Source organism: Oncorhynchus kisutch, linkage group LG21 (assembly GCF_002021735.2).
Source record: "Oncorhynchus kisutch isolate 150728-3 linkage group LG21, Okis_V2, whole genome shotgun sequence".
Taxonomy (NCBI): domain Eukaryota; kingdom Metazoa; phylum Chordata; class Actinopteri; order Salmoniformes; family Salmonidae; genus Oncorhynchus; species Oncorhynchus kisutch.
In genome coordinates, this window is record NC_034194.2 from 45,726,004 (window position 1) to 45,750,572 (window position 24,569).

A 24,569-nucleotide genomic window follows, 5' to 3' on the forward strand; every position below is an offset into this window, starting at 1 on the left:
TGGGGACAGCAAGGAGTCATCATGTCAGGTAGTCCTGGGGCATGGTCCTAGGGCTCAGGTCAGTTGAAACTGGAACAGCAGCATGGCCAGGAGGACTGGGGACAGCAAGGAGTCATCATGTCAGGTAGTCCTGGGGCATGGTCCTAGGGCTCAGGTCCTCCGAGAGAGAGAAAGAAAGAGAGGAGAGAATTAGAGAACGCACACTTAGATTCACACAGGACACCGAATAGGACAGAAGTACTCCAGATATAACAAACTGACCCTAGCCCCCCGACACACAAACTACTGCAGCATAAATACTTTTAGAGAGAGTTTTAGAGAGAGAATGAGTTAGTTTTAGAGAGAGGTTAGAGAGAATGAGTTTGTTTTAGAGAGAGGTTAGAGAGAGAATGAGTTTGTTTTAGAGAGATAATTAGAGAGAGAATGAGTTTTAGAGAGAGGTTAGAGAGAGATTTGGAGAGAGGTTAGAGAGTTTTAGAGAGACAATGCGTTGTTTTTAGAGAGAGAATTGGAGAGAGTTTTAGAGAGGAATGAGTTAGTTTTAGAGAGAGTAGAGCGTTTTAGAGAGAGGATGAGTTAGTTTTAGAGAGAGAATGAGTTAGTTTTAGAGAGAGTTTCAGAGAGACAATGCGTTATTTTTAGAGAAAATTGGAGAGAGTTTTAGAGAGGAATGAGTTAGTTTTAGAGAGAGTAGAGAGTTTTAGAGAGAGGATGAATTAGTTTTAGAGGTTAGAGAGAGAGTTTTAGAGAGAGAATGGGTTAGTTTTAGAGAGAGAATGAGTTAGTTTTAGAGAGAGTTTCAGAGAGAGAATGGGTTAGTTTTAGAGAGAGGTTAGAGAGAGAATGAGTTTGTTTTAGAGAGTTTTAGAGAATGAGTTAGTTTTAGAGAGAGGTTAGAGAGAGAATGAGTTTGTTTTAGAGAGAGGTTAGAGAGAGAATGAGTTAGTTTTAGAGAGAGGGTAGAGAGAGTTTTAGAGAGAGGATGAGTTAGTTTTAGAGAGAGTAGAGTTTTAGAGAGAGGATGAGTTAGTTTTAAAGTTTTAGATTGAATTAGAGGTAACGTTTTAGAGAGAGAATTATTGGCTTCCCTCTGTACAGTACAGTGCCTCTGTACAGTACAGTACCCCTTGGATATTAAACATGACAAGGCACGGAAAGACAAGCTCCTCATGGACAATCCAGAGACACTTTTTGCCGACTGCTACAAAAATGGGCCCGTAAGAGATGTCATCTTCCACAGTAAAGGACCTCCACAGAATCAGAGAGAGAGAGAGAGAGCACTGAACACACCTCATACATTAAGTAAAGGACCTCCACAGAATCAGAGAGAGAGCACTGAACACACCTCATACATTAAGTAAAGGACTCCCACAGAATCAGAGAGAGAGAGAGCACTGAACACACCTCATACATTAAGTAAAGGACCTCCACAGAATCAGAGAGAGAGAGAGAGCACTGAACACACCTCATACATTAAGTAAAGGACCTCCACAGAATCAGAGAGAGAGAGAGAGCACTGAACACACCTCATACATTAAGTAAAGGACCTCCACAGAATCAGAGAGAGAGAGAGAGCACTGAACACACCTCATACATTAAGTAAAGGACCTCCACAGAATCAGAGAGAGAGAGAGAGCACTGAACACACCTCATACATTAAGTAAAGGACCTCCACAGAATCAGAGAGAGAGAGAGAGCACTGAACACACCTCATACATTAAGTAAAGGACCTCCACAGAATCAGAGAGAGAGAGAGAGCACTGAACACACCTCATACATTAAGTAAAGGACCTCCACAGAATCAGAGAGAGAGCACTGAACACACCTCATACATTAAGTAAAGGACCTCCACAGAATCAGAGAGAGAGAGAGAGCACTGAACACACCTCATACATTAAGTAAAGGACCTCCACAGAATCAGAGAGAGAGCACTGAACACACCTCATACATTAAGTAAAGGACTCCCACAGAATCAGAGAGAGAGAGAGCACTGAACACACCTCATACATTAAGTAAAGGACCTCCACAGAATCAGAGAGAGAGAGAGAGCACTGAACACACCTCATACATTAAGTAAAGGACCTCCACAGAATCAGAGAGAGAGAGAGAGCACTGAACACACCTCATACATTAAGTAAAGGACCTCCACAGAATCAGAGAGAGAGAGAGAGCACTGAACACACCTCATACATTAAGTAAAGGACCTCCACAGAATCAGAGAGAGAGAGAGAGCACTGAACACACCTCATACATTAAGTAAAGGACCTCCACAGAATCAGAGAGAGAGAGAGAGCACTGAACACACCTCATACATTAAGTAAAGGACCTCCACAGAATCAGAGAGAGAGAGAGAGCACTGAACACACCTCATACATTAAGTAAAGGACCTCCACAGAATCAGAGAGAGAGCACTGAACACACCTCATACATTAAGTAAAGGACCTCCACAGAATCAGAGAGAGAGAGAGCACTGAACACACCTCATACATTAAGTAAAGGATCTCCACAGAATCAGAGAGAGAGAGAGGGCACTGAACACACCTCATACATTAAGTAAAGGACCTCCACAGAATCAGAGAGAGAGCACTGAACACACCTCATACATTAAGTAAAGGACCTCCACAGAATCAGAGAGAGAGAGAGAGCACTGAACACACCTCATACATTAAGTAAAGGACCTACACAGAATCAGAGAGAGAGAGAGAGCACTGAACACACCTCATACATTAAGTAAAGGACCTCCACAGAATCAGAGAGAGAGAGAGCACTGAACACACCTCATACATTAAGTAAAGGACTCCCACAGAATCAGAGAGAGAGCACTGAACACACCTCATACATTAAGTGAAGGACCTCCACAGAATCAGAGAGAGAGAGAGAGCACTGAACACACCTCATACATTAAGTAAAGGACCTCCACAGAATCAGAGAGAGAGCACTGAACACACCTCATACATTAAGTAAAGGACCTCCACAGAATCAGAGAGAGAGAGAGCACTGAACACACCTCATACATTAAGTAAAGGACCTCCACAGAATCAGAGAGAGAGAGAGAGCACTGAACACACCTCATACATTAAGTAAAGGACCTCCACAGAATCAGAGAGAGAGAGAGAGAGCACTGAACACACCTCATACATTAAGTAAAGGACCTCCACAGAATCAGAGAGAGAGAGAGCACTGAACACACCTCATACATTAAGTAAAGGACTCCCACAGAATCAGAGAGAGAGAGAGCACTGAACACACCTCATACATTAAGTAAAGGACCTCCACAGAATCAGAGAGAGAGAGAGAGCACTGAACACACCTCATACATTAAGTAAAGGACCTCCACAGAATCAGAGAGAGAGAGAGAGAGCACTGAACACACCTCATACATTAAGTAAAGGACTCCCACAGAATCAGAGAGAGAGCACTGAACACACCTCATACATTAAGTGAAGGACCTCCACAGAATCAGAGAGAGAGAGAGCACTGAACACACCTCATACATTAAGTAAAGGACCTCCACAGAATCAGAGAGAGAGAGAGAGCACTGAACACACCTCATACATTAAGTAAAGGACCTCCACAGAATCAGAGAGAGAGAGAGAGCACTGAACACACCTCATACATTAAGTAAAGGACCTCCACAGAATCAGAGAGAGAGAGAGAGCACTGAACACACCTCATACATTAAGTAAAGGACCTCCACAGAATCAGAGAGAGAGAGAGCACTGAACACACCTCATACATTAAGTAAAGGACTCCCACAGAATCAGAGAGAGAGCACTGAACACACCTCATACATTAAGTGAAGGACCTCCACAGAATCAGAGAGAGAGAGAGAGAGCACTGAACACACCTCATACATTAAGTAAAGGACCTCCACAGAATCAGAGAGAGAGAGAGAGCACTGAACACACCTCATACATTAAGTAAAGGACCTCCACAGAATCAGAGAGAGAGAGAGAGCACTGAACACACCTCATACATTAAGTAAAGGACTTCCACAGAATCAGAGAGAGAGAGAGAGCACTGAACACACCTCATACATTAAGTAAAGGACCTCCACAGAATCAGAGAGAGAGAGAGAGCACTGAACACACCTCATACATTAAGTAAAGGACTCCCACAGAATCAGAGAGAGAGCACTGAACACACCTCATACATTAAGTGAAGGACCTCCACAGAATCAGAGAGAGAGAGAGAGCACTGAACACACCTCATACATTAAGTAAAGGACTCCCACAGAATCAGAGAGAGAGAGAGAGCACTGAACACACCTCATACATTAAGTAAAGGACCTCCACAGAATCAGAGAGAGAGCACTGAACACACCTCATACATTAAGTAAATGACTTCCTAGGTCTGACATCTACCCTGATCCTCCATCACTGAGATGGATAAATTCACAGCGCTGTAGAGAGACATGATGGAGCTCAGAGAGCTAGTCCACACACTCGAGACATCACAGAATTACAAAATTCAAAAAAAGACCAGCACAACACCACCTCTCTATAGTACCCAGAGGAAGACCAGCACAACACCACCCTCTACAGTACCCAGAGGGGAGACCAGCACAACACCACCCTCTACAGTACCCAGAGGGAGACCAGCACAACACCACCCCTCTACAGTACCCAGAGAGAGACCAGTACAACACCTAACAGAGGACCCCACGGCCCGGGCTAACAGAGGACCCAGCTAACAGAGGACCCCACGGCCCAGCTAACAGAGGACCCAGCTAACAGAGGACCCCACGGCCCAGCTAACAGAGGACCCCACGGCCCAGCTAACAGAGGAACACACAGCCCAGCTCACCTTTATGAGGCAGCAGTGCCCACCTTTGTCAGGACTCTGAAGGACATCAACCACATCCCCAACACTTCACACAGGAGCAACAGAGAAATGGGAAACCCAGACCAGCGAGTTTACCCTCCCAGACCTGCGAGTCACCCTCCCAGACCAACGAGTTACCCTCCCAGACCAGCGAGTCACCCTTCCAGACCTGCGAGTCACCCTCCCAGACCTGCGAGTCACCCTCCCAGACCTGCGAGTCACCCTCCCTGACCAGCGAGTCACCCTCCCAGACCAGCGAGTCACCCTCCCAGACCTGCGAGTCACCCTCCCAGACCTGCGAGTCACCCTCCCAGACCAGCGAGTCACCCTCCCAGACCAGCGAGTCACCCTCCCTGCCCAGCGAGTCTCCCTCCCAGACCAGCGAGTCACCCTCCCTGACCAGCGAGTCACCCTCCCAGACCAGCGAGTCACCCTCCCAGACCTGCGAGTCACCCTCCCAGACCAGTGAGTCACCCTCCCAGACCTGCGAGTCACCCTCCCTGACCAGCGAGTCACCCTCCCAGACCTGCGAGTCTCCCTCCCAGACCAGCGAGTCACCCTCCCAGACCAGCGAGTCACCCTCCCAGACCAGCGAGTCACCCTCCCAGACCAGCGAGTCACCCTCCCAGACCAGCGAGTCACCCTCCCAGTCCAGCGAGTCACCCTCCCAGAACTGCGGAGGACCTGCACCAACAGGACCTACCCTCCAGACCACATCACCAGCATTCACATCTGTTCCAACCTGTCAACCCCTCCCCAAACATAACCTAGCCACACTCTGTATCGGCCTCTCCAGATCAGTCGTATACTCCTTCCTTCCCAACCACCATGACCCCCCCCCCCCCAGCAAGGACCTCAACATGACAGCAGAACATATGCCCAGGCCGCAGAGCAACAGGCCCAACCCCCACTATTACACCCCCCCAAACCCCATCCTGTGATCTAAGAGGTATGTATCAGATGCTAAACATGCTCTGTTCACACCTACTGTAATGTTCCGGACCTGAACCACAACAAAAACAACACCAGACACTATGGAACACACAGCTTTTACTATCTCATCCTGGAATATACAAGGTCAGAGGTCATCTGCCTTTGGCCTAAAGAGCAGGAAGCTGGACTTCATTAAAGAAATTGGAAATGCAGATATTGTCATCCTACAAGAAACCTGGTATAGAGGAGATGGACCCACTGGTTGCCCTCTAGGTTACAGAGAGCTGGTAGTCCCATCCACCACACTACCAGGTGGGTGGTATAGAGGAGATGGACCCACTGGTTGCCCTCTAGGTTACAGAGAGCTGGTAGTCCCATCCACCACACTACCAGGTGGGTGGTATAGAGGATATAGACCCACTGGTTGCCCTCTAGGTTACAGAGAGCTGGTAGTCCCATCCAACAAACTACCAGGTGGGTGGTATAGAGGAGATGGAGCCACTGGTTGTCCTCTAGGTTACAGAGAGCTGGTAGTCCCATCCACCACACTACCAGGTGGGTGGTATAGAGGAGATGGACCCACTGGTTGCCCTCTAGGTTACAGAGAGCTGGTAGTCCCATCCACCACACTACCAGGTGGGTGGTATAGATGAGACAGACCCACTGGTTGCCCTCTAGGTTACAGAGAGCTGGTAGTCCCATCCACCACACTACCAGGTGGGTGGTATAGAGGATATAGACCCACTGGTTGCCCTCTAGGTTACAGAGAGCTGGTAGTCCCATCCAACAAACTACCAGGTGGGTGGTATAGAGGAGATGGAGCCACTGGTTGTCCTCTAGGTTACAGAGAGCTGGTAGTCCCATCCACCACACTACCAGGTGGGTGGTATAGAGGAGATGGACCCACTGGTTGCCCTCTAGGTTACAGAGAGCTGGTAGTCCCATCCACCACACTACCAGGTGGGTGGTATAGAGGAGACAGACCCACTGGTTGCCCTCTAGGTTACAGAGAGCTGGTAGTCCCATCCACCACACTACCAGGTGGGTGGTATAGAGGAGATGGACCCACTGGTTGCCCTCTAGGTTACAGAGAGCTGGTAGTCCCATCCACCACACTACCAGGTGGGTGGTATAGAGGAGATGGACCCACTAGTGGCCCTCTAGGTTACAGAGAGCTAGTAGTCCCATCCACCACACTACCAGGTGGGTGGTATAGAGGAGATGGACCCACTGGTTGCCCTCTAGGTTACAGAGAGCTGGTAGTCCCATCCACCACACTACCAGGTGGGTGGTATAGAGGAGATGGACCCACTGGTTGCCCTCTAGGTTACAGAGAGCTGGTAGTCCCATCCACCACACTACCAGGTGGGTGGTATAGAGGAGATGGACCCACTGGTTGTCCTCTAGGTTACAGAGAGCTGGTAGTCCCATCCACCACACTACCAGGTGGGTGGTATAGAGGAGATGGGCCCACTGGTTGCCCTCTAGGTTACAGAGAGCTGGTAGTCCCATCCACCACACTACCAGGTGGGTGGTATAGAGGAGATGGACCCACTGGTTGCCCTCTAGGTTACAGAGAGCTGGTAGTCCCATCCACCACACTACCAGGTGGGTGGTATAGAGGAGACAGACCCACTGGTTGCCCTCTAGGTTACAGAGAGCTGGTAGTCCCATCCACCACACTACCAGGTGGGTGGTATAGAGGAGATGGACCCACTGGTTGCCCTCTAGGTTACAGAGAGCTGGTAGTCCCATCCACCACACTACCAGGTGGGTGGTATAGAGGAGATGGACCCACTAGTGGCCCTCTAGGTTACAGAGAGCTGGTAGTCCCATCCACCACACTACCAGGTGGGTGGTATAGAGGAGATGGACCCACTAGTGGCCCTCTAGGTTACAGAGAGCTAGTAGTCCCATCCACCACACTACCAGGTGGGTGGTATAGAGGAGATGGACCCACTGGTTGCCCTCTAGGTTACAGAGAGCTGGTAGTCCCATCCACCACACTACCAGGTGGGTGGTATAGAGGAGATGGACCCACTGGTTGCCCTCTAGGTTACAGAGAGCTGGTAGTCCCATCCACCACACTACCAGGTGGGTGGTATAGAGGAGATGGACCCACTGGTTGTCCTCTAGGTTACAGAGAGCTGGTAGTCCCATCCACCACACTACCAGGTGGGTGGTATAGAGGAGATGGGCCCACTGGTTGCCCTCTAGGTTACAGAGAGCTGGTAGTCCCATCCACCACACTACCAGGTGGGTGGTATAGAGGAGATGGACCCACTGGTTGCCCTCTAGGTTACAGAGAGCTGGTAGTCCCATCCACCACACTACCAGGTGGGTGGTATAGAGGAGATGGACCCACTAGTGGCCCTCTAGGTTACAGAGAGCTGGTAGTCCCATCCACCACACTACCAGGTGGGTGGTATAGAGGAGATGGACCCACTAGTGGCCCTCTAGGTTACAGAGAGCTAGTAGTCCCATCCACCACACTACCAGGTGGGTGGTATAGAGGAGATGGACCCACTGGTTGCCCTCTAGGTTACAGAGAGCTGGTAGTCCCATCCACCACACTACCAGGTGGGTGGTATAGAGGAGATGGACCCACTGGTTGCCCTCTAGGTTACAGAGAGCTGGTAGTCCCATCCACCACACTACCAGGTGGGTGGTATAGAGGAGATGGAGCCACTGGTTGTCCTCTAGGTTACAGAGAGCTGGTAGTCCCATCCACCACACTACCAGGTGGGTGGTATAGAGGAGATGGACCCACTGGTTGCCCTCTAGGTTACAGAGAGCTGGTAGTCCCATCCACCACACTACCAGGTGGGTGGTATAGAGGAGACAGACCCACTGGTTGCCCTCTAGGTTACAGAGAGCTGGTAGTCCCATCCACCACACTACCAGGTGGGTGGTATAGAGGAGATGGACCCACTGGTTGCCCTCTAGGTTACAGAGAGCTGGTAGTCCCATCCACCACACTACCAGGTGGGTGGTATAGAGGAGATGGACCCACTAGTGGCCCTCTAGGTTACAGAGAGCTGGTAGTCCCATCCACCACACTACCAGGTGGGTGGTATAGAGGAGATGGACCCACTAGTGGCCCTCTAGGTTACAGAGAGCTAGTAGTCCCATCCACCACACTACCAGGTGGGTGGTATAGAGGAGATGGACCCACTGGTTGCCCTCTAGGTTACAGAGAGCTGGTAGTCCCATCCACCACACTACCAGGTGGGTGGTATAGAGGAGATGGACCCACTGGTTGCCCTCTAGGTTACAGAGAGCTGGTAGTCCCATCCACCACACTACCAGGTGGGTGGTATAGAGGAGATGGACCCACTGGTTGTCCTCTAGGTTACAGAGAGCTGGTAGTCCCATCCACCACACTACCAGGTGGGTGGTATAGAGGAGATGGGCCCACTGGTTGCCCTCTAGGTTACAGAGAGCTGGTAGTCCCATCCACCACACTACCAGGTGGGTGGTATAGAGGAGATGGACCCACTGGTTGCCCTCTAGGTTACAGAGAGCTGGTAGTCCCATCCACCACACTACCAGGTGGGTGGTATAGAGGAGATGGACCCACTAGTGGCCCTCTAGGTTACAGAGAGCTGGTAGTCCCATCCACCACACTACCAGGTGGGTGGTATAGAGGAGATGGACCCACTAGTGGCCCTCTAGGTTACAGAGAGCTAGTAGTCCCATCCACCACACTACCAGGTGGGTGGTATAGAGGAGATGGACCCACTGGTTGCCCTCTAGGTTACAGAGAGCTGGTAGTCCCATCCACCACACTACCAGGTGGGTGGTATAGAGGAGATGGACCCACTGGTTGCCCTCTAGGTTACAGAGAGCTGGTAGTCCCATCCACCACACTACCAGGTGGGTGGTATAGAGGAGATGGACCCACTGGTTGTCCTCTAGGTTACAGAGAGCTGGTAGTCCCATCCACCACACTACCAGGTGGGTGGTATAGAGGAGATGGACCCACTGGTTGCCCTCTAGGTTACAGAGAGCTAGTAGTCCCATCCACCACACTACCAGGTGGGTGGTATAGAGGAGATGGACCCACTGGTTGCCCTCTAGGTTACAGAGAGCTAGTAGTCCCATCCACCACACTACCAGGTGGGTGGTATAGAGGAGATGGACCCACTGGTTGCCCTCTAGGTTACAGAGAGCTAGTAGTCCCATCCACCACACTACCAGGTGGGTGGTATAGAGGAGATGGACCCACTGGTTGCCCTCTAGGTTACAGAGAGCTGGTAGTCCCATCCACCACACTACCAGGTGGGTGGTATAGAGGAGATGGACCCACTAGTTGCCCTCTAGGTTACAGAGAGCTGGTAGTCCCATCCACCACACTACCAGGTGGGTGGTATAGAGGAGATGGACCCACTAGTGGCCCTCTAGGTTACAGAGAGCTGGTAGTCCCATCCACCAAACTACCAGGTGGGTGGTATAGAGGAGATGGACCCACTGGTTGCCCTCTAGGTTACAGAGAGCTGGTAGTCCCATCCACCAAACTACCAGGTGGGTGGTATAGAGGAGATGGACCCACTGGTTGCCCTCTAGGTTACAGAGAGCTGGTAGTCCCATCCACCAAACTACCAGGTTGCCCTAGGAGATGGACCCACTGGTTGTCCTCTAGGTTACAGAGAGCTGGTAGTCCCATCCACCAAACTACCAGGTGGGTGGTATAGAGGAGATGGACCCACTGGTTGCCCTCTAGGTTACTGAGAGCTGGTAGTCCCATCCACCACACTACCAGGTGGGTGGTATAGAGGAGATGGACCCACTAGTGGCCCTCTAGGTTACAGAGAGCTGGTAGTCCCATCCACCACACTACCAGGTGGGTGGTATAGAGGAGATGGACCCACTGGTTGTCCTCTAGGTTACAGAGAGCTGGTAGTCCCATCCACCACACTACCAGGTGGGTGGTATAGAGGAGATGGACCCACTGGTTGTCCTCTAGGTTACAGAGAGCTGGTAGTCCCATCCACCAAACTACCAGGTGGGTGGTATAGAGGAGATGGACCCACTGGTTGCCCTCTAGGTTACAGAGAGCTGGTAGTCCCATCCACCACACTACCAGGTGGGTGGTACAGAGGAGATGGACCCACTGGTTGTCCTCCAGGTTACAGAGAGCTGGTAGTCCCATCCACCACACTACCAGGTGGGTGGTATAGAGGAGATGGACCCACTGGTTGTCCTCTAGGTTACAGAGAGCTGGTAGTCCCATCCACCACACTACCAGGTGGGTGGTATAGAGGAGATGGACCCACTGGTTGCCCTCTAGGTTACAGAGAGCTGGTAGTCCCATCCACCAAACTACCAGGTGGGTGGTATAGAGGAGATGGACCCACTAGTGGCCCTCTAGGTTACAGAGAGCTGGTAGTCCCATCCACCACACTACCAGGTGGGTGGTATAGAGGAGACGGACCCACTGGTTGCCCTCTAGGTTACAGAGAGCTGGTAGTCCCATCCACCACACTACCAGGTGGGTGGTATAGAGGAGATGGGCCCACTAGTGGCCCTCTAGGTTACAGAGAGCTGGTAGTCCCATCCACCACACTACCAGGTGGGTGGTATAGAGGAGATGGACCCACTGGTTGCCCTCTAGGTTACAGAGAGCTGGTAGTCCCATCCACCACACTACCAGGTGGGTGGTATAGAGGAGATGGACCCACTGGTTGCCCTCTAGGTTACAGAGAGCTGGTAGTCCCACCCACCACACTACCAGGTGGGTGGTATAGAGGAGATGGACCCACTGGTTGCCCTCTAGGTTACAGAGAGCTGGTAGTCCCATCCACCACACTACCAGGTGGGTGGTATAGAGGAGATGGACCCACTGGTTGTCCTCTAGGTTACAGAGAGCTGGTAGTCCCATCCACCACACTACCAGGTGGGTGGTATAGAGGAGATGGACCCACTGGTGGCCCTCTAGGTTACAGAGAGCTGGTAGTCCCATCCACCACACTACCAGGTGGGTGGTATAGAGGAGACAGACCCACTGGTTGCCCTCTAGGTTACAGAGAGCTGGTAGTCCCATCCACCACACTACCAGGTGGGTGGTATAGAGGAGACAGACCCACTGGTTGCCCTCTAGGTTACAGAGAGCTGGTAGTCCCATCCACCACACTACCAGGTGGGTGGTATAGAGGAGATGGACCCACTGGTTGTCCTCTAGGTTACAGAGAGCTGGTAGTCCCATCCACCACACTACCAGGTGGGTGGTATAGAGGAGATGGACCCACTGGTTGCCCTCTAGGTTACAGAGAGCTGGTAGTCCCATCCACCAAACTACCAGGTGGGTGGTATAGAGGAGATGGACCCACTAGTGGCCCTCTAGGTTACAGAGAGCTGGTAGTCCCATCCACCACACTACCAGGTGGGTGGTATAGAGGAGACGGACCCACTGGTTGCCCTCTAGGTTACAGAGAGCTGGTAGTCCCATCCACCACACTACCAGGTGGGTGGTATAGAGGAGATGGGCCCACTAGTGGCCCTCTAGGTTACAGAGAGCTGGTAGTCCCATCCACCACACTACCAGGTGGGTGGTATAGAGGAGACGGACCCACTGGTTGCCCTCTAGGTTACAGAGAGCTGGTAGTCCCATCCACCACACTACCAGGTGGGTGGTATAGAGGAGACGGACCCACTGGTTGCCCTCTAGGTTACAGAGAGCTGGTAGTCCCATCCACCACACTACCAGGTGGGTGGTATAGAGGAGATGGGCCCACTGGTTGCCCTCTAGGTTACAGAGAGCTGGTAGTCCCATCCACCAAACTACCAGGTGGGTGGTATAGAGGAGATGGACCCACTGGTTGACCTCTAGGTTACAGAGAGCTGGTAGTCCCATCCACCAAACTACCAGGTGGGTGGTATAGAGGAGATGGACCCACTAGTGGCCCTCTAGGTTACAGAGAGCTGGTAGTCCCATCCACCAAACTACCAGGTGGGTGGTATAGAGGAGATGGACCCACTGGTTGCCCTCTAGGTTACAGAGAGCTGGTAGTCCCATCCACCACACTACCAGGTGGGTGGTATAGAGGAGATGGACCCACTGGTTGTCCTCTAGGTTACAGAGAGCTGGTAGTCCCATCCACCACACTACCAGGTGGGTGGTATAGAGGAGATGGACCCACTAGTGGCCCTCTAGGTTACAGAGAGCTGGTAGTCCCATCCACCAAACTACCAGGTGGGTGGTATAGAGGAGATGGACCCACTGGTTGTCCTCTAGGTTACAGAGAGCTGGTAGTCCCATCCACCACACTACCAGGTGGGTGGTATAGAGGAGATGGACCCACTAGTGGCCCTCTAGGTTACAGAGAGCTGGTAGTCCCATCCACCAAACTACCAGGTGGGTGGTATAGAGGAGATGGATCCACTGGTTGTCCTCTAGGTTACAGAGAGCTGGTAGTCCCATCCACCAAACTACCAGGTGTGAAACATGGTATAGAGGAGACGGACCCACTGGTTTCCCTCTAGGTTACAGAGAGCTGGTAGTCCCATCTACCACACTACCAGCTGGGTGGTATAGAGGAGACGGACCCACTGGTTGTCCTCTAGGTTACAGAGAGCTGGTAGTCCCATCCACCACACTACCAGGTGTGTGGTATAGAGGAGACGGACCCACTGGTTGTCCTCTAGGTTACAAAGAGCTGGTAGTCCCATCCACCACACTACCAGGTTGCCCTAGGAGATGGACCCACTAGTGGCCCTCTAGGTTACAGAGAGCTGGTAGTCCCATCCACCAAACTACCAGGTGGGTGGTATAGAGGAGATGGACCCACTGGTTGTCCTCTAGGTTACAGAGAGCTGGTAGTCCCATCCACCAAACTACCAGGTGTGAAACATGGTATAGAGGAGACGGACCCACTGGTTTCCCTCTAGGTTACAGAGAGCTGGTAGTCCCATCTACCACACTACCAGCTGGGTGGTATAGAGGAGACGGACCCACTGGTTGTCCTCTAGGTTACAGAGAGCTGGTAGTCCCATCCACCACACTACCAGGTGTGTGGTATAGAGGAGACGGACCCACTGGTTGTCCTCTAGGTTACAAAGAGCTGGTAGTCCCATCCACCACACTACCAGGTTGCCCTAGGAGATGGACCCACTGGTTGCCCTCTAGGTTACAGAGAGCTGGTAGTCCCATCCACCACACTACCAGGTGGGTGGTATAGAGGAGACGGACCCACTGGTTGCCCTCTAGGTTACAGAGAGCTGGTAGTCCCATCCACCAAACTACCAGGTGTGAAACATGGTATAGAGGAGACGGACCCACTGGTTTCCCTCTAGGTTACAGAGAGCTGGTAGTCCTATCCACCACACTACCAGGTGTGAAACAGGGTACTTAGGCGGTATGCTAATTTGATATATAGCAGACCTAACCCACTCTATTAAATTAATCAAAACAGGAACATTTTGCATTTGTCTAGAAATTCATAAGGAAATGATCTCAACAGAGAAAAATGTCCTCCTGTGTGCTACCTATATCCCCCCACTAGAATCCCCATACTTTAATGAAGACAGCTTCTCCATCCTGGAGGGGGAGATCAATCATTTCCAGGCCCAGGGACATGTACTAGTCTGTGGCGACCTAAATGCCAGAACTGGACAAGAACCTGACACCCTCAGCACACAGGGGGACAAACACCAACCTGGAGGTGACAGCATTCCCTCCCCCATATGCCCCCCTAGGCACAACTACGACAACATAACCAACAAAAACGGGTCACAACTCCTGCAGCTCTGTCGGACGCTGGGTATGTACATAGTCAATAGGCTTCGAGGGGAGTCCTATGGTAGGTACACCTATAGCTCTGTTACATCCTGGGTATGTACATAGTCAATAGGCTTCGAGGAGACTCCTACGGTAGGTACACCTATAGCTCATCTCTTGGCAGTAGCACTATAGACTACTTTATCACTGACCTCAACCCAGAGTCTCTCTGAGCGTTCACAGTCAGCCCACTGACACCCCTATCAAATCATAGCAAAATCACAGCCTATCTGAACAGAGAAATACTCAAAGCCAAAGGAACTGAATAATATTAAGAAATGCTATAGATGGAAGGAACTATGTTGAACACACCATTCTACACCATGATTCTACATGTTGAACACACCATGATTCTACATGTTGAACACACCATTCTACACCATGATTCTACATGTTGAACACACCGTGATTCTACATGTTGAACACACCATTCTACACCATGATTCTACATGTTGAACACACTATTCTACACCGTGATTCTACATGTTGAACACACCATGATTCTACATGTTGAACACACCATTCTACACCATGATTCTATATATTGAACACACCATTCTACACCATGATTCTACATGTTGAACACACCATGATTCTACATGTTGAACACACCATTCTACACCATGATTCTACATGTTGAACACACCACGATTCTACATGTTTAACACACCCTTCTACACCATGATTCTACATGTTGAACACACCATTCTACACCATGATTCTTCATGTTGAACACACCATTCTACACCATGATTCTACACGTTGAACACAACATGATTCTACATGTTGAACACACCATTCTACACCATGATTCTACATGTTGAACACACCATGATTCTACACCATGATTCTACATGTTGAACACACCATGATTCTACATGTTGAACACACCATTCTACACCATGATTCTACATGTTGAACACACCATTCTACATCATGATTCTACATGTTGAACTCACCATTCTACACCATGATTCTACATGTTGAACACACCATGATTCTACATGTTGAACACACCATTCTACACCATGATTCTACATCTTGAACACACCACGATTCTACATGTTTAACACACCCTTCTACACCATGATTCTACATGTTGAACACACCATTCTACACCATGATTCTTCATGTTGAACACACCATTCTACACCATGATTCTACACGTTGAACACACCATGATTCTACATGTTGAACACACCATTCTACACCATGATTCTACATGTTGAACACACCATGATTCTACACCATGATTCTACATGTTGAACACACCATGATTCTACATGTTGAACACACCATTCTACACCATGATTCTACATGTTGAACACACCATTCTACACCATGATTCTACATGTTGAACACACCATTCTACACCATGATTCTACATGTTGAACACACCATTCTACACCATGATTCTACATGTTGAACACACCATTCTACACCATGATTCTACATGTTGAGCACACCATTCTACATCATGAATCTACATGGTGAACACACCATTCTACACCATGATTCTACATGTTGAACACACCATTCTACACCATGATTCTACATGTTGAACACACCATTCTACACCATGATTCTACATGTTGAACACACCATTCTACACCATGATTCTACATGTTGAACACACCATGATTCTACCACCATGATTCTACATGTTGAACACACCATGATTCTACATGTTGAACACACCATTCTACACCATGATTCTACATGTTGAACACACCATTCTACATCATGATTCTACATGTTGAACTCACCATTCTACACCATGATTCTACATGTTGAACACACCATGATTCTACATGTTGAACACACCATTCTACACCATGATTCTACATGTTGAACACACCATTCTACACCATGATTCTACATGTTGAACACACCATTCTACACCATGATTCTACATGTTGAACACACCATTCTACACCATGATTCTACATGTTGAGCACACCATTCTACATCATGAATCTACATGGTGAACACAACATTCTACACCATGATTCTACATGGTGAACACACCATTCTACACCATGATTCTACATGTTGAACACACCATTCTACACCATGATTCTACATGTTGAACACACCATTCTACACCATGATTCTACATGTTGAACACACCATTCTACACCATGATTCTACATGTTGAACACACCATTCTACACCGTGATTCTACATGGTGAACACACCATTCTAGGCCATGATTCTACATGTTGAACACACCATTCTACACCATGATTCTACATGTTGAACACACCATGATTCTACATGGTGAACACACCATTCTACACCATGATTCTACATGTTGAACACACCATGATTCTACATGGTGAACACACCATTCTACACCATGATTCTACATGTTTAACACACCATTCTACACCATGATTCTACATGTTGAACACACCATTCTACACCATGATTCTACATGTTGAACACACCATTCTACATCATGATTCTACATGTTGAACACACCATGATTCTACATGGTGAACACACCATTCTACACCATGATTCTACATGTTGAACACACCATTCTACACCATGATTCTACATGTTGAACACACCATTCTACACCATGATTCTTCATGTTGAACACACCATTCTAGACCAAGATTCTACATGTTGAACACACCATGATTCTACATGTTGAACACACCATTCTACACCATGATTCTACATGTTGAACACACCATTCTACACCATGATTCTACATGTTGAACACACCATTCTACACCATGATTCTTCATGTTGAACACACCATTCTAGACCAAGATTCTACATGTTGAACACACCATGATTCTACATGTTGAACACACCATTCTAGACCATGATTCTACATGTTTAACACACCATTCTACACCATGATTCTACATGTTTAACACACCATTCTACACCATGATTCTACATGTTGAACACACCATTCTACACCATGATTCTACATGTTGAACACACCATTCTACATCATGATTCTACATGTTCAACACACCATTCTACACCATGATTCTACATGTTGAACACACCATGATTCTACATGGTGAACACACCATTTTAGACCATGATTCTACATGTTGAACACACCATTCTACACCATGATTCTACATGTTGAACACACCATTCTACACCATGATTCTACATGTTGAACACACCATTCTACACCATGATTCTACATGGTGAACACACCATGATTCTACATGGTGAACACACCATTTTAGACCATGATTCTACATGTTGAACACACCATTCTACATCATGATTCTACATGTTTAACACACCATTCTACACCATGATTCTACATGTTGAACACACCATTCTACACCATGATTCTACATGTTGAACACACCATGATTCTACATGGTGAACACACCATTTTAGACCATGATTCTACATGTTGAACACACCATTCTACACCATGATTCTACATGTTTAACACACCATTCTACACCATGATTCTACATGTTGAACACACCATTCTACACCATGATTCTACATGTTGAACACACCATTCTAGACCAAGATTCTACATGTTGAACACACCATGATTCTACATGGTGAACACACCATTCTACACCATGATTCTACATGTTGAACACACCATTCTACACCATGATTCTACATGTTGAACACACCGTTCTACACCATGATTCTTCATGTTGAACACACCATTCTAGACCAAGATTCTACATGTTGAACACACCATGATTCTACATGTTGAACACACCATTCTACACCATGATTCTACATGTTGAACACACCATTCTACACCATGATTCTACATGTTGAACACACCATTCTACACCATGATTCTACATGTTGAACACACCATGATTCTACATGTTGAACACACCATTCTACACCATGATTCTACATGTTGAACACACCACGATTCTACATGTTTAACACACCCTTCTACACCATGATTCTACATGTTGAACACACCATTCTACACCATGATTCTTCATGTTGAACACACCATTCTACACCATGATTCTACACGTTGAACACACCATGATTCTACATGTTGAACACACCATTCTACACCATGATTCTACATGTTGAACACACCATGATTCTACACCATGATTCTACATGTTGAACACACCATGATTCTACATGTTGAACACACCATTCTACACCATGATTCTACATGTTGAACACACAATTCTACATCATGATTCTACATGTTGAACTCACCATTCTACACCATGATTCTACATGTTGAACACACCATGATTCTACATGTTGAACACACCATTCTACACCATGATTCTACATGTTGAACACACCATTCTACACCATGATTCTACATGTTGAACACACCATTCTACACCATGATTCTACATGTTGAACACACCATTCTACACCATGATTCTACATGTTTAACACACCATTCTACACCATGATTCTACATGTTGAACACACCATTCTACACCATGATTCTACATGTTGAACACACCATTCTAGACCAAGATTCTACATGTTGAACACACCATGATTCTACATGGTGAACACACCATTCTACACCATGATTCTACATGTTGAACACACCATTCTACACCATGATTCTACATGTTGAACACACCGTTCTACACCATGATTCTTCATGTTGAACACACCATTCTAGACCAAGATTCTACATGTTGAACACACCATGATTCTACATGTTGAACACACCATTCTACACCATGATTCTACATGTTGAACACACCATTCTACACCATGATTCTACATGTTGAACACACCATTCTACACCATGATTCTACATGTTGAACACACCATGATTCTACATGTTGAACACACCATTCTACACCATGATTCTACATGTTGAACACACCACGATTCTACATGTTTAACACACCCTTCTACACCATGATTCTACATGTTGAACACACCATTCTACACCATGATTCTTCATGTTGAACACACCATTCTACACCATGATTCTACACGTTGAACACACCATGATTCTACATGTTGAACACACCATTCTACACCATGATTCTACATGTTGAACACACCATGATTCTACACCATGATTCTACATGTTGAACACACCATGATTCTACATGTTGAACACACCATTCTACACCATGATTCTACATGTTGAACACACAATTCTACATCATGATTCTACATGTTGAACTCACCATTCTACACCATGATTCTACATGTTGAACACACCATGATTCTACATGTTGAACACACCATTCTACACCATGATTCTACATGTTGAACACACCATTCTACACCATGATTCTACATGTTGAACACACCATTCTACACCATGATTCTACATGTTGAACACACCATTCTACACCATGATTCTACATGTTGAACACACCATTCTACACCATGATTCTACATGTTGAGCACACCATTCTACATCATGAATCTACATGGTGAACACACCATTCTACACCATGATTCTACATGTTGAACACACCATTCTACACCATGATTCTACATGTTGAACACACCATTCTACACCATGATTCTACATGTTGAACACACCATGATTCTACATGTTGAACACACCATGATTCTACATGGTGAACACACCATTTTAGACCATGATTCTACATGTTGAACACACCATTCTACATCATGATTCTACATGTTTAACACACCATTCTACACCATGATTCTACATGTTGAACACACCATTCTACACCATGATTCTACATGTTGAACACACCATGATTCTACATGGTGAACACACCATTTTAGACCATGATTCTACATGTTGAACACACCATTCTACACCATGATTCTACATGTTTAACACACCATTCTACACCATGATTCTACATGTTGAACACACCATTCTACACCATGATTCTACATGTTGAACACACCATTCTAGACCAAGATTCTACATGTTGAACACACCATGATTCTACATGGTGAACACACCATTCTACACCATGATTCTACATGTTGAACACACCATTCTACACCATGATTCTACATGTTGAACACACCGTTCTACACCATGATTCTTCATGTTGAACACACCATTCTAGACCAAGATTCTACATGTTGAACACACCATGATTCTACATGTTGAACACACCATTCTACACCATGATTCTACATGTTGAACACACCATTCTACACCATGATTCTACATGTTGAACACACCATTCTACACCATGATTCTACATGTTGAACACACCATGATTCTACATGTTGAACACACCATTCTACACCATGATTCTACATGTTGAACACACCACGATTCTACATGTTTAACACACCCTTCTACACCATGATTCTACATGTTGAACACACCATTCTACACCATGATTCTTCATGTTGAACACACCATTCTACACCATGATTCTACACGTTGAACACACCATGATTCTACATGTTGAACACACCATTCTACACCATGATTCTACATGTTGAACACACCATGATTCTACACCATGATTCTACATGTTGAACACACCATGATTCTACATGTTGAACACACCATTCTACACCATGATTCTACATGTTGAACACACAATTCTACATCATGATTCTACATGTTGAACTCACCATTCTACACCATGATTCTACATGTTGAACACACCATGATTCTACATGTTGAACACACCATTCTACACCATGATTCTACATGTTGAACACACCATTCTACACCATGATTCTACATGTTGAACACACCATTCTACACCATGATTCTACATGTTGAACACACCATTCTACACCATGATTCTACATGTTGAACACACCATTCTACACCATGATTCTACATGTTGAGCACACCATTCTACATCATGAATCTACATGGTGAACACACCATTCTACACCATGATTCTACATGTTGAACACACCATTCTACACCATGATTCTACATGTTGAACACACCATTCTACACCATGATTCTACATGTTGAACACACCATGATTCTACATGTTGAACACACCATGATTCTACATGTTGAACACACCATTCTACACCATGATTCTACATGTTGAACACACCATTCTACATCATGATTCTACATGTTGAACTCACCATTCTACACCATGATTCTACATGTTGAACACACCATGATTCTACATGTTGAACACACCATTCTACACCATGATTCTACATGTTGAACACACCATTCTACACCATGATTCTACATGTTGAACACACCATTCTACACCATGATTCTACATGTTGAACACACCATTCTACACCATGATTCTACATGTTGAACACACCATTCTACACCATGATTCTACATGTTGAGCACACCATTCTACATCATGAATCTACATGGTGAACACACCATTCTACACCATGATTCTACATGGTGAACACACCATTCTACACCATGATTCTACATGTTGAACACACCATTCTACACCATGATTCTACATGTTGAACACACCATTCTACACCATGATTCTACATGTTGAACACACCATTCTACACCATGATTCTACATGTTGAACACACCATTCTACACCGTGATTCTACATGGTGAACACACCATTCTAGGCCATGATTCTACATGTTGAACACACCATTCTACACCATGATTCTACATGTTGAACACACCATGATTCTACATGGTGAACACACCATTCTACACCATGATTCTACATGTTGAACACACCATGATTCTACATGGTGAACACACCATTTTAGACCATGATTCTACATGTTGAACACACCATTCTACACCATGATTCTACATGTTTAACACACCATTCTACACCATGATTCTACATGTTGAACACACCATTCTACACCATGATTCTACATGTTGAACACACCATTCTACATCATGATTCTACATGTTGAACACACCATGATTCTACATGGTGAACACACCATTCTACACCATGATTCTACATGTTGAACACACCATTCTACACCATGATTCTTCATGTTGAACACACCATTCTAGACCAAGATTCTACATGTTGAACACACCATGATTCTACATGTTGAACACACCATTCTACACCATGATTCTACATGTTGAACACACCATTCTACACCATGATTCTACATGTTGAACACACCATTCTACACCATGATTCTTCATGTTGAACACACCATTCTAGACCAAGATTCTACATGTTGAACACACCATGATTCTACATGTTGAACACACCATTCTAGACCATGATTCTACATGTTGAACACACCATTCTACACCATGATTCTACATGTTTAACACACCATTCTACACCATGATTCTACATGTTGAACACACCATTCTACACCATGATTCTACATGTTGAACACACCATTCTACATCATGATTCTACATGTTCAACACACCATTCTACACCATGATTCTACATGTTGAACACCCCATGATTCTACATGGTGAACACACCATTTTAGACCATGATTCTACATGTTGAACACACCATTCTACACCATGATTCTACATGTTGAACACACCATTCTACACCATGATTCTACATGTTGAACACACCATTCTACACCATGATTCTACATGGTGAACACACCATGATTCTACATGGTGAACACACCATTTTAGACCATGATTCTACATGTTGAACACACCATTCTACATCATGATTCTACATGTTTAACACACCATTCTACACCATGATTCTACATGTTGAACACACCATTCTACACCATGATTCTACATGTTGAACACACCATGATTCTACATGGTGAACACACCATTTTAGACCATGATTCTACATGTTGAACACACCATTCTACACCATGATTCTACATGTTTAACACACCATTCTACACCATGATTCTACATGTTGAACACACCATTCTACACCATGATTCTACATGTTGAACACACCATTCTAGACCAAGATTCTACATGTTGAACACACCATGATTCTACATGGTGAACACACCATTCTACACCATGATTCTACATGTTGAACACACCATTCTACACCATGATTCTACATGTTGAACACACCGTTCTACACCATGATTCTTCATGTTGAACACACCATTCTAGACCAAGATTCTACATGTTGAACACACCATGATTCTACATGTTGAACACACCATTCTACACCATGATTCTACATGTTGAACACACCATTCTACACCATGATTCTACATGTTGAACACACCATTCTACACCATGATTCTTCATGTTGAACACACCATTCTAGACCAAGATTCTACATGTTGAACACACCATGATTCTACATGTTGAACACACCATTCTAGACCATGATTCTACATGTTGAACACACCATTCTACACCATGATTCTACATGTTTAACACACCATTCTACACCATGATTCTACATGTTGAACACACCATTCTACACCATGATTCTACATGTTGAACACACCATTCTACATCATGATTCTACATGTTCAACACACCATTCTACACCATGATTCTACATGGTGAACACACCATTCTACACCATGATTCTACATGGTGAACACACCATTCTACACCATGATTCTACATGTTGAACACACCATTCTACACCATGATTCTACATGTTGAACACACCATTCTACACCATGATTCTACATGTTGAACACACCATTCTACACCATGATTCTACATGTTGAACACACCATTCTACACCGTGATTCTACATGGTGAACACACCATTCTAGGCCATGATTCTACATGTTGAACACACCATTCTACACCATGATTCTACATGTTCAACACACCATGATTCTACATGGTGAACACACCATTCTACACCATGATTCTACATGGTGAACACACCATTCTACACCATGATTCTACATGTTGAACACACCATTCTACACCATGATTCTACATGTTGAACACACCATTCTACACCATGATTCTACATGTTGAACACACCATTCTACACCATGATTCTACATGTTGAACACACCATTCTACACCGTGATTCTACATGGTGAACACACCATTCTAGGCCATGATTCTACATGTTGAACACACCATTCTACACCATGATTCTACATGTTGAACACACCATGATTCTACATGGTGAACACACCATTCTACACCATGATTCTACATGTTGAACACACCATTCTACACCAT

At 46.1% G+C, this 24,569-nt stretch overlaps 1 protein-coding gene across 1 annotated transcript; it reads left to right on the forward strand.

The window, feature by feature from the left end:
- Positions 1-1,169: 1,169 nt before the first annotated feature.
- Positions 1,170-5,765, forward strand: LOC116356202 (putative protein TPRXL). Its single transcript, XM_031800529.1, has 2 exons — positions 1,170-1,217; positions 4,881-5,765. Exons 1-2 carry the CDS (start codon positions 1,170-1,172, stop codon positions 5,763-5,765), a joined length of 933 nt encoding a protein of 310 aa, XP_031656389.1.
- Positions 5,766-24,569: the final 18,804 nt, after the last annotated feature.

Bases quoted from the DNA above. Each gene is read 5' to 3' on its own strand.
- LOC116356202 (XM_031800529.1), top strand. From the start codon at position 1,170: ATGGACAATCCAGAGACACTTTTTGCCGACTGCTACAAAAATGGGCCC. The intron at 1,218-4,880 runs GTAAGAGATGTC...CACTTCACACAG, and splicing joins ACTGCTACAAAAATGGGCCC to GAGCAACAGAGAAATGGGAA.